Source organism: Staurois parvus, unplaced genomic scaffold (assembly GCF_062004578.1).
Source record: "Staurois parvus isolate SC_StPar_1 unplaced genomic scaffold, SC_StPar_1.0 ptg000162l, whole genome shotgun sequence".
Classification (NCBI taxonomy): domain Eukaryota; kingdom Metazoa; phylum Chordata; class Amphibia; order Anura; family Ranidae; genus Staurois; species Staurois parvus.
In genome coordinates this window covers 1183758-1197596 of record NW_028317958.1, presented here as the reverse complement: position 1 = coordinate 1197596, position 13839 = coordinate 1183758, and the positions used below count along the sequence as shown (strand labels likewise).

General features: G+C 42.8%; 1 protein-coding gene and 1 long non-coding RNA gene across 2 annotated transcripts in view; one reads left to right on the top strand and one right to left on the bottom strand.

The window, feature by feature from the left end:
• ADAMTS9 (ADAM metallopeptidase with thrombospondin type 1 motif 9) overlaps positions 1-13839 on the top strand; it is a 357735-nt gene that overhangs the window by 233743 nt on the left and 110153 nt on the right. The window contains exon 29 of the mRNA XM_089675998.1: positions 10096-10263. Coding sequence (XP_089532124.1) covers positions 10096-10263 — 168 coding nt within the window. The remainder of the gene's footprint in view (positions 1-10095; positions 10264-13839) is intronic.
• Positions 1-13839, bottom strand: part of LOC149463027 (uncharacterized) — a 48383-nt gene that overhangs the window by 1750 nt on the left and 32794 nt on the right. The gene's annotated exons all lie outside the window — the stretch shown is intronic.

Here is a 13839-nt window from a genome sequence, read left to right as displayed (position 1 = left end):
ACAGGATCACACACCTGTCTTCAAACAGTAGCACACCTTCCTCCTGGCTCAAACCCTGAACTTTGCCCACGACTTCTGTGAGCACCTGGACACACATCTTTCTGGTCTTCAAGAAGATTTCTTAAAGGGAGAGTTCTTCCCACCCAAAGCACTTTGAAATCTCCAAACTAAGGAACCCAATCCATGAATACCAAAATCCAAAGAAAGCAGAAAACAGTTTTCTCTCCTCATAATTGATACTTCAGAGTCTTGCACTCTGCATATGTGTGAACCCTGTGTTCTTTTTACAACCATTTATACAGTGGCAGGACCTTGCACTGTCACAACCCATGAGCTTTTTGAGCATCCCCTTCCAATTAATATAGATCATTACCTCTTCTTTGCAACTTTAACAGTCTCCATCTATTGGAGAAGGTTTTCCACTTTTTTGAGGTCAGGTACTGTTGTTGGGTAAGAAGATCTGGCTTGCAATTGGCTTTCCAGTTCATCCAAAAGTTCTGTAGAGTTTAGGTCAGGACTCTGTGCTGATCACATTAGTTCCTCCACAAACAAACTCATGAAACTATGTCTTTACATTGCTATCTTTGGTCAAGTCAAGCAACTGTTGTTATAAACCCAGGTGAGCACTCCATTTATTGCTGTTGAGAATCTATATATATATAGAAGCAGCATTTCTCAAACTTTCTACCCCAGAGGAACCCTTGAAATAATTATCAGGTCTTGGTGAACCTCTGCTAAAAGCAATTCATTTGGAATCGGTGGGGAAAATTCCCACTTACATCCATGGCCAATGGCCGTCAAAATGCCACTAAATAGATCATTGGTGTATCTGCCAAATGGCTTGGCCCTGGAACTATCCTCCATCAAATGAGAGGTAAATTATTCAAAGCTAAAGGAATCCCTAGCAACCTCTGCAGGAACCCCAGGGCTCCATGGAACCTGGTTGAGAATGGCTGTGAGTAAGTGACTATGCACTGAAACAATTGGATCAGCGTGAGAGCCAGACAACTAGCATTAGCATCACCTTTCCCTGTAAGTTCAGTACAACATGGCCTAGCTCCACGAAGCAAATGTCCCTAGATAAATCTATCTCTTCCTTCATCAGCAAATTAATACACATGGTAGGAAGGTGATTTCAATGAAAGGCTGTTCAGAAACTGTGTTAACTAATGTAAAATAAACATGCTATCTCCTCATCAACACTGTAATACATAATCATGCTCTGCCATCTGTTTGAAATCTTTGCTGTACTTTCAGATTTTTCCTTCCCCCATTCAATTAAAAGTGTAGAAAGGCACTGTTACTGCTGTCGGCATTTGCCCAATTCCAATCCTGTTTGTTTTGTTTAAGGGTTTTGACTAGAGGAAGAAACAGATTAGGAGAAGTGGAAACATATTGGATTTAGCTGAATGATGAATGGATGGAATGTGTATCGCCTTTGAGGACCTAAACTTTATTTTTTTATCAAAGACGGAGCTGGACAGAAAATGAAAATAGAATCTGGGTACTCCAGAGGGGTTTAAATGGATGCTACCTGAAAAGGGCACAGCTAGGGTTAGGGCAATCCATTTGTTTCCAATATAAGGGCAAATCCTAGTTGGTTTCATGATCTCCATGGAGAATTTATGCCTTTTTACACTTTCATGACCAGAGGTCATTGACGCCTAGATGCCAAGACCAATTATAGAAGCATCACTAAGTTCACTTAACAATATTGTTATGTCATAGTACCCTACCTACAATTTTTGCAATTTTAAGTAAATATTAGACTCTTATGTGGCATCTTATTTTAATAAATTCTCTACTAATTCTTTCTTTATTACATGCTAAGGAAAAAAAAAAATATATGTTTCTTGATTTACACAACGATTTACATCAACTTTTAAAAATGTTTTTATTTAATAACTCACACTGTGGGGGGTGTACCTGGATGCCAGGTATCCTCATCGAGCCCGCCGGAGACATAGTGTGCTCATTTATAAAATGCTAAAGAAGGAGGCTATCCACCTGATTACCCTGATGATGTACCTACCCTCCCATTATTACCATACCAATCCCAACATCAAAAGTGCAGATATACCATTGGGATTGAAACATCAAGTCCTATTAGCTCTACTGTACCACCTGTAGCCTCGATGTGCCTTTCTCTAGCCGAGGAACAATGACAGCTAAGCTGACAGGTTTGTCTGTAAACAAACCCATGTGATCACCATGATTATATGTGATGGCGAACAAGTGATTACATTTAAAGCTGAGCTGGGTTCAGATCCCAACTCAGCCTGAACCCAGTTTGACTGAGCTTGTGGGATGCTTTCACATAATCGCATCCCTGTCAGCTCTATGAGCATTGAGAAGGAGGTTGCCCACCCCTTAGTTACATGCAGCTGTGGGGCCACATGGCTGTATAAGGACAGGGTCATTGTCTGAATATAACCATGTGGCCATATTATATGTGGTCCTTTGTATACATGCAGCTGTGGTGAGAGGAATCTCATGCCCACAGTGCATTGGCTCAATGATTTTGGCTGAAACCTGCTGATTAGCTGTGTTCAATCACATCACAGAGTTCTGTGTTTACAAACACATAGAATTCTGTGTACACAGAACAGTGTTTCTTTTCCCTGAAAAGCAGGGGGAATAACAGCCAGATCTGTGAGTAAAAGCAGCACACGTTACACTTGTTAGCCACAGAGTTATCTTCTTGATTTCCCCTTGATGTTAACCCCATTCCAGCCAGTGTTATTAGTACAGTGTACAGTATTATATCTAATCTTTGTGTTAATATCACTAGCGATGTCATTGTCAGTCAGTTAGCGTCCCTCCCAGCCAGTGCCTGTTTGCACACGACTGCCCACCACACTTTCACAGTCCCACTATACAGTAAGTCACTCATCACCGCCATTACAAGTATAGCATCTATAGCTTCCAGTATATTTACCATAGTTTCTAGATGCTATAATTTTCACACAAACCAATTAATATACACTTCAATTAATATACACTTAATGGGATTTTTTTTACCGAAGACATGTAGCAGAATACATTTTAGCCTAAATTTATGAAGAATTTAGATTTTTTTTTTATTTTTATTGGATATGTTTTATAACAGAAAGTGGAAAATACCCTCTTGTTTTTTCAAAATTTTCATTTATATAATACAAAATAAAAACCCCAGGGGTGATCAAATACCACCAAAACAAAGCTCTATTTGTGTGAAAAAAAATGATATAAATTTAATTTATATAGAGTGTTGCACAACTGAGCAATTGCAAGTTAAATAGCACAGTGCTGAATACCAAAAAATGCCCTGGTCATGAAAAAGGTAAAACCTTCTGGAGGTCAAGTGGTTGAGCAAAATAAGGTTTACTGGAATCTGTCCCCCAGCAGTTACTGGAATCTGTCCCCCAGCAGTTCCCGGAATCTGTCCTCCAGCAACACATACTGTACTTTCCTTATGTAGCACCTTCCTAGTTTAGCTAGGGGGAGCTAGACCCTAATGGCTAGTGAGGGGCCGATTAGCAGCTCAGGTGGGATAGTCAGAGGGGTCAAATTCTGGTCAGGACTAACAGACTTTGCAGGCCAGCCCCTCTGGAATTTTGTCCTGCTTTGAGGCTTTTGGAGGAGGGCTTTGGAGGCAGTGGGTGGATCTGAGGAGTAATTGGCTGCACGTTTGAGGGACCTTAGCCAAACCCCAACAGAAGACTTGGCAAGGGGCTGGACACCCTTAAAAGTGTTGGAGCCTGCTCAGTAAAAGGGAGAGTGGTGGTGGAGGGAGGAGTGTAGAGCAGGAAGATGTGAGGCTGAAGGAGAAGGCTGCCAGGAGGCCTAGCGGGATGGGGCCTGGAGCTGGAAAGGAGGAAAACTCTCAGACCCCCTGAGAGAGTGCCATCTGTATGGCAGGAAAGGAGCAGCCCAGCTGATAGACCTGGTAGTAGCAGCCATTTCACAAGTGGTACAGGAGAGGATCTGAGTGAGTACACCTATACCCCTGGGCGGATAGGGGAAGGAGCACTCTGGTGGGAAACCAGATTCGCCCTCTACTAGTGACTGTGCACCTTATTTAAGGGAACAGGAGCCAGATCCCCTGCTCAGGAAGAAAGTCTCCAGATTGCTGGGGGAAGAGGAGTTCATCTGGGGTCTGGGGTTGTACAACTGAAGCTGCTGACTAGCACTCCAACAGAGACTGTGTCAAAAAAGAGAAGCTGTGAATAGTTCAGGCAGTTGTCCTCCGATTTCAGTTCCTTTGTGCATCCTATACACCCCTACACCCTATTCAAGTTTAATCCCCTCAATATAATTACAAAACCAATGCTCAAAGCCTGATTTCTGTCTGTGGATGAAAGCTGTGTGGAAAATGCTAATTGACTAGCTGTGCAGGACTATAAGGGGACCCAAAGCCATCAGCAACCCCTAAGGGGGTAGTGCTTCACTTACCTTTGCTGTCCACCACTCCACTCAAAAAAAATACTAGTTATTTCTAAGTATGCATGTGGCGCACTCCCCCTCACTTGCACTAATGCTAGATGATTGGCTCAGTACTGTCACATGGAGCAAGGAGGAAGCCCTCAGCCCTATGCCCAGGCCCCGGACTAAAGGAACCTGGAGCTTACATACGGCTTGATTCCTTCACTCTTGGCAGCTGAATGGAGTGGTGAGGCAACAAACGAAAATACATACTTTTGGTGGAAGCGAGCATTATTGAAAACCTGTTGCAATGGCTCCTTTAAGACAAGCATGGCGATTGCTTTAGCTATATAGCTGCTCCTAAGTTACCCGAAGTTAAGCTCTTCCTGCCCACGTGGGAACAATAGCATGCCATCTAAAAATTGCAAACACCACTGTAACAACGGGGAGCCCGTCAGTGCGCGGATATAAAGGATATTAGATTTGATTTGTAATTGTTCCTTTCACGTCATTTGCCAGTATATTTAATGATTACTAAGACAGTCTTCCTGTGACTGGCCTGACATATCTAATTATATTTGATCTTTCTGAACATTGTATTTGCCTATCCAATGATGCGGTTTACTGACCATACCAAATAGCATTCTTCTACTGATAAAAGCACAGCAGTGAGTGTAAGTGGCAATGTCAAGAGCAAGAGACGGGCTCGGCGATCGGGCACTCTCTATTCAGCAGCTTTTTCTCCTTTGATGTTTTATTTCTGCAGTTAAAAAAAAAAAAAGTACAATATGTAAACTACTGAGAATAATATTTGTTCCAGTGATGAACGCTGGGACTACTCGGTGCAAGAAAGTCATGCAGAATCTTGGCGATTCGTAGAGGGGAGCAAGATGCACCATGCTGAGCAGGAGGCCTTCGCTACAAGCAGCTGTCATGGCTAATCTCTGTCACGACACACAACTCTTTTGATTCCAACATCTTTTGGAGGAGCCTTATAAGGAATCAAAGTGAATTTGTTCGGTGTCGGCATGCCATAAGTGTTCAGAACTGAAACTGTTCAGTGAACCGGTTCAGAAAGGTTGCTTGGGGGTGGTGGGATGGTGAGAATATAGCTAACAAGATAACACAATTTGATTTTCCATGTGTTGCGGGATATAATTTATCCTACTTGTTTACTTAAAGCTGAACTACGTTCAAATAGCTAAATACACAGTTGAAATCTATATATGGGAGCTGTTTTATTGGTGAAGAAATACTTAACCCATAGCACAGTGAGGCTGGTGACCTGACTTTTCACTGCTGCAGGTAAGTAATACAGCCAGGTCTAACACCTGCCCACGGCCTGTGATTGGACAATGAAGGAGCAGTAGCACACTGATGGGCTCATCTTCTGCTCACTGATCCTGTCAGCACATGTGCACTGCTGCTCACCTGACTGGCTCCTAAGGCTGCTCCTCCCTCTTCATTCTTGGTTGTACAATGCAGCAGACTGCAACAAGCTGATACCAAGCCGTATTCAGGTGTTTACCCTAGCTACATTTAATAATACACCTTGTGATTATATATGGCAGTGTTTCTCATCCTTTTTTCAGTCAAGGCACCCTTTAAAATTATGGACAGTTCCGAGACACCCTTTAAAATTATGGACAGTTCCGAGGCACCCTTTAAAATTATGGACAGTTCCGAGGCACCCTTTAAAATTATGGACAGTTCCGAGGCACCCTTTAAAATTATGGACAGTTCCGAGGCACCCTTTAAAATTATGGACAGTCATGAGGCACCCTTTAAAATTATGGACAGTCTTGAGGCACCCCATTCTAAAATGGGGTGCCTCTAGTCTGTCCATAATTTTAAAAGGGCACCCCATTCTAATAGTTTTATATAACGCAGCTACATCCATACACATAGGACATCCAACATTAGAGGTGATTTATTCTTCCAAAGCAAATACACTTTTGCACACTGGTACTGACTAGTATTCTAGTGTTTCTCTTCTCCCTCAGTTTTTCTCCATCACTGAGCTAATGTGGCCCCAGCACTGATGTAGAGGGGCGGGGAGAGTCAAACTAGGATGTTGTGCAGGCAGCTGACATCCTCCTTATCAACTGGTGATGTCATTGGTTGTCAGGATGCTGCCAGCCAGAAGGTCATAATGGTGCACAATGAAAACCTGTGGTTTTGTGTAACTAAAAGGCAGGCTTGTTCCATCTGCTGGCTTGTATACAGGTTTTGGACAATTTTTAGACATTTTGTCAAGACACCCCTTAAGAAACCTCAAGGCACCCCAGGGTGCCTGGGCACCCTGGTTGAGAAAGGCTGATATATGTAATACATACTATGGGGGTCATAAAACATCTGCTTTGTGAATGTCTCAAGCAACTGTCCAGAATAATCCCCTTATTTTGCCTAGTATGTTTATTTCCTGTGTTCATCGACTCCATCTAGTAGCCATAATGCAGTATTTTCCTGCAATACTCCAAGTCAGGAAAATGCCATTATAATGGCAACTAGATGGCGCTGACAATATAGGAAATTAAAACAATAGGCAAAACACTGTGAATATTCACAACAGCTTTTTTTTTAATATAAATGGACCACATGGTGTTTTGTTAATATCTGACTGAAGTTCAACTTTCTGGTTTCTTTCTTGCCTTGAATAATGTGTGTCTGTAGGATTGTCCATATTATAAAGATTCATCTTGTGGTTGAATAATGTTACTCTGTATGGTGTATACGATCAGGGCCGTGGATAAGAGGGTACCACCAGCCCTTCTGTATGGGCCTAGACCAGCAGGGGGGCCCAGGCAGCTGGGTGACTCAGATATGTGTAGGGAGGGTGATTGGCATGGCAGGAGGAGGGGTGGGCAATTACTGGATCTCCCTCCCGCTGGGTTTCAGCTGCTGCAAAAAGAGCCATACAGGGGATCAGATCCAGTAATTGACCCCCCCCTACAGCCATCACGCTCGCTGTGCACCATCCGTTTCCTCCTGCTGCCCAGGCCTCTCTGTGTTTCCCCACAGTGCTGCCGGCTTCCTTCCTCTCCTTCCCACTGCAACTGCAAGCACATAATAGGATTTTTTCCTGAATGGACACAGTAAGTGATTGGTACTGATCACTTGCTATGTTCATTCATAACTGAACTATAGTAAACTGTGTTTTTTGTGGGGGCACTGTAAGGTTGGCTGTATGGGGTCCCGTGGTTTCTAACAGCAACCCTGTATATGATTGTGGAGACCTGACATTTACACCTACATGAGCTTGTTGGACATCCCTTTCCAAAACTATGGGTATTTGTGTGGCAGCACAATGGCTAAATGGCTAGCACTTCCACCTGGCAGTACTAGGGTCGTTGGTTCAAATCCCAGCCACGGCACCACCTGCCTGGAGTTTGCATCTTCTCCCACTGCCTGCTTGGGTTTCTTCTGGGTACTCCAGTTTCCTCCCACACTCCAAAGACATGCTGGTAGGTAAATTGGTCCTAGTATGTGTATGTATGAATGTGAGTTAGGGACCTTAGATTGTACACCCCTTGAGGGTTAGGGACTGATGTGAATGTACAATATATATATATGTAAAGAGCTGCATAAATTGATGGCACTATATAAGCACCTGAAATAAAAAACATTTGTGTAGCATACCCCCACCCCTCACTTACTAGCTACAACATCCTAAACTCTTCCAGGAAGGCTTTTACAAATGTTTGGAGCATCTGTGGGAATTTGTGCCCATTCAAGCAAATGTGCATTTGTGAAGTCAGGTACTGATGCTGGTTGAGAAGACCCAGCTCCCAATCAGCATTTTAGTTCATCTCAAACGTGTTCATTAGGGTTGAGCTCAAGTTCCTCTAAGTCAGATTTATCAAACCATGCCATTATGAAGCTGGCTTTGTTCAGAGCACTGCTTTCCAAACTGTGCTCCCCAGACCCGTGCCTGGATTGTAATATGTGCAGTCAGCCTAACAGACCAAAAAAATCACCTGCAACCAAAAATTGTAAATGTTATAGGTGGCATTACGTTGGGCAGATCTGTAGAGCCAGGTAGCCAATATGACTTTTATGCCTTCTATTAATGTCAATGGAAGCATTGGTTAGAGTACCTGTTGAGTCCCGGGGTCGACTAATTGGCTACAATAATGTATAATAAAGGTATACTCCATATACATACAGGTACACTCCATTTAAAACTGAAAATTAGGCCTGGCGATGCATGTTGAGAGCCTTACAGCTTCAGTATTTCATCCATCCTTACGCTGTAGTGCGCTTCCTTCTGTAGGCAGTCAGGGGACTTGAGAACCTCTTCCTTGTTCCCAAACACATCCGCTGAAGGCTACTTGGTGTCAGTCGCCTATAGGAGGCTAAAACTTATCTAAACACAAAAATGAAAATGTATATATTGCAGCTCACTATTCTTTAGATGTGGTATATGCATTCATTTTTTTTTGTTGGTACTGAGTTCCTCAGGGCTATCAATCAGATCTGCTTGGATGTTTGAGTCAAACTAGTAATGCAACAGGTAGAGAGAAGATATGACACATCCCAGGCTTTAGGGAGAAGATGTTCACCCATGTGAGGAGCTTTGTGAAATCTGGCTACAGTTCCGAAAACCATAATGCAGATAAAAGTAAACTGAGTTGATTATGTCCAAGCTCTTGCTACATAATGTCCCTCATGGTAGCAAACCTACCTTTCTCCTCTCCATACCTCCTCCCACTTAACCCCTTTTTTTGCCTCTCCCCAACTTCCTAAACCTTTCCCCTTGCCACTATACATCACTGACAGTGCTTACCTATTCCTCTTGTGAAGGTTTATTTCTTTTCTATGCACCACATTAACCTATCCCCCCATCCCCACTTATGCCTGGTTCACATCTATGCGTTTTTCAGCTGCTACATTTTTGGAAAGGGTCAGGGACTTTTTTAAATGCGTTTTTGGTTGAAAAAACTTCAATGGATGCACAGCAGAAATTAATGTAGTGTGTTGTTGATGCGCCTTTGATGCATTTTGGTTTATTATGTTCTCAATAGAAAAGTATTGATGCCACTTCGACTTTGATGTTACTTTGGATGGGTGTAACTTTGATGCAACTTTGATGTGACTATGGATGGGTGTGAATTTGATGCAACTTTGGATGGGTGCAACTTTGATACAAGTTTTATTTTTATAGGAAAGTATGACAATTCTGTTCATGTAGTGTGGCTTTGATGCAAGTTTGAAGTCTCTGGCACTCAAGTCACATCAAAGTCGCATTCAAGTTGCACCCATACAGGTGTATCCAAGTTGCACCCATCCAAAGTTGCACCAAAATGGCATCAACGTCAAAACTTAAAAAAAAAAAGCAAAACTAATCAAAAATGTGCCAAAAACACGTGTTCAATAATGCAAAATGCTCCGGAAAAAAACACATCGATCGCAACACTCAGAGGTGTGAACCTATCCTTAGGGGATGGAAGCTAAGCTTACAGATTTACACAGATCCATAGTTGGCCTCCTCTAAATATTTCAGGATATTGTAACCATGAATCTCCCTCCCTTCCCCAGTACACCTTAATATTTAATAAAAAAAACAAGTAAAAAAAATGCAGTAGATGCTGTTGCTTTTGTGCAGCTGCTGTGTTTTTGGAATTTCTCCTTGATCTATCCATCCCTGTAGAAAAGGTCAGTTGATAATGTTCATTTTGTGTTACCTTGCAGTGCTCTGTATCCTGTGGACGAGGCGTGAAGACCAGAACCATCTACTGCGTGGCAAAAGATGGAACCAACATTGGGCATGAATACTGTAAACACCTTGCAAAGCCAAATACACGGAAGAAGTGCCGAGGAGGGCGATGTCCGAAATGGAAGGCCGGAGAGTGGGGGAAGGTAAGATTCCGGTTGGTTCCGATTCTGCCTTACCTAAATGTGCTCATAAAATGCTTTATGTAGCTTGTCTTGTAGTGATATCGATTTAGAGGTGGGGACCTGCCTGCTTGGCGCTGTGCTGATCAGTATTTTTCATCTACACTGACTATCGAGTATGATCCTATCAGGGGGGCAAATTGCATTTCTCAACCCTTTCGATGCCAGAGCCATTTTTGCTTTTGTTTTTTTTGCACAGGTTTAGAAAAATCATTTTAGGCCTGAAGATTACAGAAAACCACCAAACATTATATATTTTCTGAAAGCAGAGACCCTAGAGAATATAATAATGGTAGTTCCAATATTTTATGTGACACGATATTACCTCAAAGGTCTACGTAACTGAAAATTTTAGTAAAAAACACACTAAAGTGAGTTTTAGGGCAAACAAATGCAATAAATTATAAAAGACGTCGCTGTGCTGAGTAAATAGATACCAAACATGTCAAACTTTAAATTTTTGTGCGCCAATGAAATGGCAACAAACTTCAGTACCCTATATTTTCTATAGGCGATGTTTCAAAAGCCTCTATAGATCATCAGTTTAATGTTCCGGAGGAGGTCTTGTACTAGAATTATTGCTCTCACTCTGGCATGTGCTGTGATATGTAACATTTGTATCACAATCAATGTTTTCACATGTAGGCGCCCCCAACGAGGGCGTTTATGTACATACATGCGTATATAGGGGGGTGGGGGTTCTCAACATTTTTTGGGGGAGGATATTATGTGCTTGGATCTAACTATTTTTTACAATGAAACATTTTTTACTTCACTTTTTTTTTTCATTACATAGGGGACAGGTTCTCTAAAAGAGCCTCCATGTATCCTCTGGGCTCCACTGGATGTACTGCAATGCAAATCGCATTGCAATACATTTATTCCTGGTTATTCTAGCCAGGGAAAGTGACAGCAGTGACCCGGAAGTGACGTCATACATGGGAGGAGAGCATACATGTTTCCGCTCTCCTCTCTCCCCTCCACCTGCCGGCACCCATTATGTTGGCCCTGGGCATGCAGATGGGCAAGCGGAGTCCGAAATACATGAATATATTACAGGATACCAATCATTAAATGTGGTGGCTGCATTAGTTTTCTTTTTATATATCCCTCTGTTTTCCCTGGTGATCTGGCCGGTAACACACCTGCTGTATTACAGCACCCCCACTCTGGTTGAAGGAGCACAGGGGGCACCTTTGGACAGCAGCATTGTCAGTCCGGTGAGAGGGAAGTGTTAGATGCACTAGCAGATTTAAATACAGTACATTGATAAATTGAAGCCAAACCCCAGGTAACATTTATAAGCAGTTTCAGCAGACAGGTTTTTTTTTTCATTTTGGGGTAAGGGTTTTCCATAAGTAAATAAATAAAATCTGATAATTGTAAGCACCCCCCATCAGTGATGAATGGTTTGTTTCATCTGTGATAATTGACACATTCTGCTGGAGAACCTGTTCTTATGAAAAACAACAGACTTCCTGGCCAGATCACCAAGTGAAAACACAAAAAAGAAAGCAAATGCAGCTATCACATCTAATAAACAATAAACTGCAATATAATAAGTGTTTGCTTTTTTAATTAACAGTTCAGTGGAATCTCTGTTTAGATGTTTCTGTTTTCAGTCTGCTTATGTGTAGTGCTGATATATCAAATCTGTGTATACCTTGTATACTTCCTACGCAGTCTGTGGTGATTAAAAAATAATACACTGTCAACACATCGTACATGTTCTGCATTCAAAATAGAGCTTACTACGTTTTAGACTGCATTCATACTGTCCTCCTACATTTGGGTTATTTAAACACCGGAGAAATTATCTGGGGAGTACACTGCTCAAAAAAATTAAAGGAACACTTTGAAAACACATCAGATCTCAATGGGGAAAAATCTCATGCTGGATATCTATACTGATATGGACTGGGTAATGTGTTAGGAATATAAGGATGCCCCATCGTTTGATGGAAATGACAATGATCAACCTACAGAGGACTGAATTCAAAGACACCCAGAAAATCAAAGTGAAGAAATGATGCAGCAGGCTAGTCCATTTTGCTGAAATTTAACTGCAGCAACTCAAAATGGTCCTCAGTAGTTAGTATGGTCCCTACATGCTTGTATGCATGCCTGACAACGTCGTAGAATACTCCTAATGAGATGATGGATGGTGTCCTGGGGTATTTCCTCCCAGATCTGGACCAGGGGATCACTGAGCTCCTGGACAGTCTGAGGTGCAACCTGGCGGCGTCTGATGGTATCCCAGAGGTGTTCTATTGGATTTAGGTCAGGAGAGCGTGGGGGCCATTTAATGGTATCGATTCCTTCATCCTCCAGGAACTGCCTGCATACTCTTGCCACATGAGGCCGGGCATTGTTGTGCACCAGGAGGAATCCAGGACCCACTGCACCAGCATAGGGTCTGACAATGGGACCAAGGATTTCATTACGATACATAATGGCAGTCATGGTGCCATTGTCAAGTCTGTAGAGGTCTGTGCGTGTCTCCATCGATATGGAGACCATCACTGACCCACCTCCAAAACGGTCATGCTGAACGATGTTACATGCAGCATAACATTCTGCACAGCTTCTCCAGACCATTTCACGTCTGTCACATGTGCTCAGGGTGAACCTGCTCTCATCTGTGAAAAGCATAGGGCGCCAGTGGCGGACCTACCAATTCTAGTGTTCAATGGCAAATGCCAACTGAACTCTGTGGTACCGGGCAGTGAGCACAGGACCTACTAGATGACGTCGGGCCCTCAGACCACCCTCATGAAGTCTGATTGTTTGTTCAGAGACATTCACACCAGTGGCCTTCTGGAAGTCATTTTGTAGGGCTCTGGCAGTGCCCATCCTGTTTCTTCTTGCACAAAGGACCAGATACCGGTCCTGCTAATGGGTTAAGGTCCTTCTATGGCTTGTCCAGCTGTACTAGAGTAACTGCCTGTCTCCTGGAATCTCCTCCGTGCTCTTGAGATTGTGTTTCGAGACACAGCAAACCTTCTGGCAATGGCACATATTGATGTGCCATCCAGGAGTTGGAGTGCCTGTACAACCTCTGTAGGGTCCAGGTATCGCCTCATGTTACCAGTAGTGACACTGACCCTAGCCAAATGCAAAACTAGTGAAAAACAGTCAGAAAAGATGAGTAGGGGAAAATGTCAGTGGCCTCCACCTGTAAAACTCTGATTAAAAAGTGTTCCTTTAATTTTTTTGAGCAGTGTATAAATAAACTATTTGACAGCCATGTGGGTGTGGGAGAGTGGCCCCAAATGCAGACTGTCTACATTCACAGTTGCTCACCCATATCAGCATGGCTGTCAGATTGGGACCAGTGGCTGTGTCCATACAGCTGCTGCATGCCAATAGCAGTGAATGGGCTGCCTGCATGCAACTTCATTCTGACGGTTGAAGTTGCATAACCAAGGAGCTTCGAGTTCAGTGCTTGTCTGAATGAGGCCTAAATCTACTTGCACTTACGTGCATTTACATGCATTCAGAGTATCTAATCTTCCCCTGCACAGAATTCTATTTTTTCTC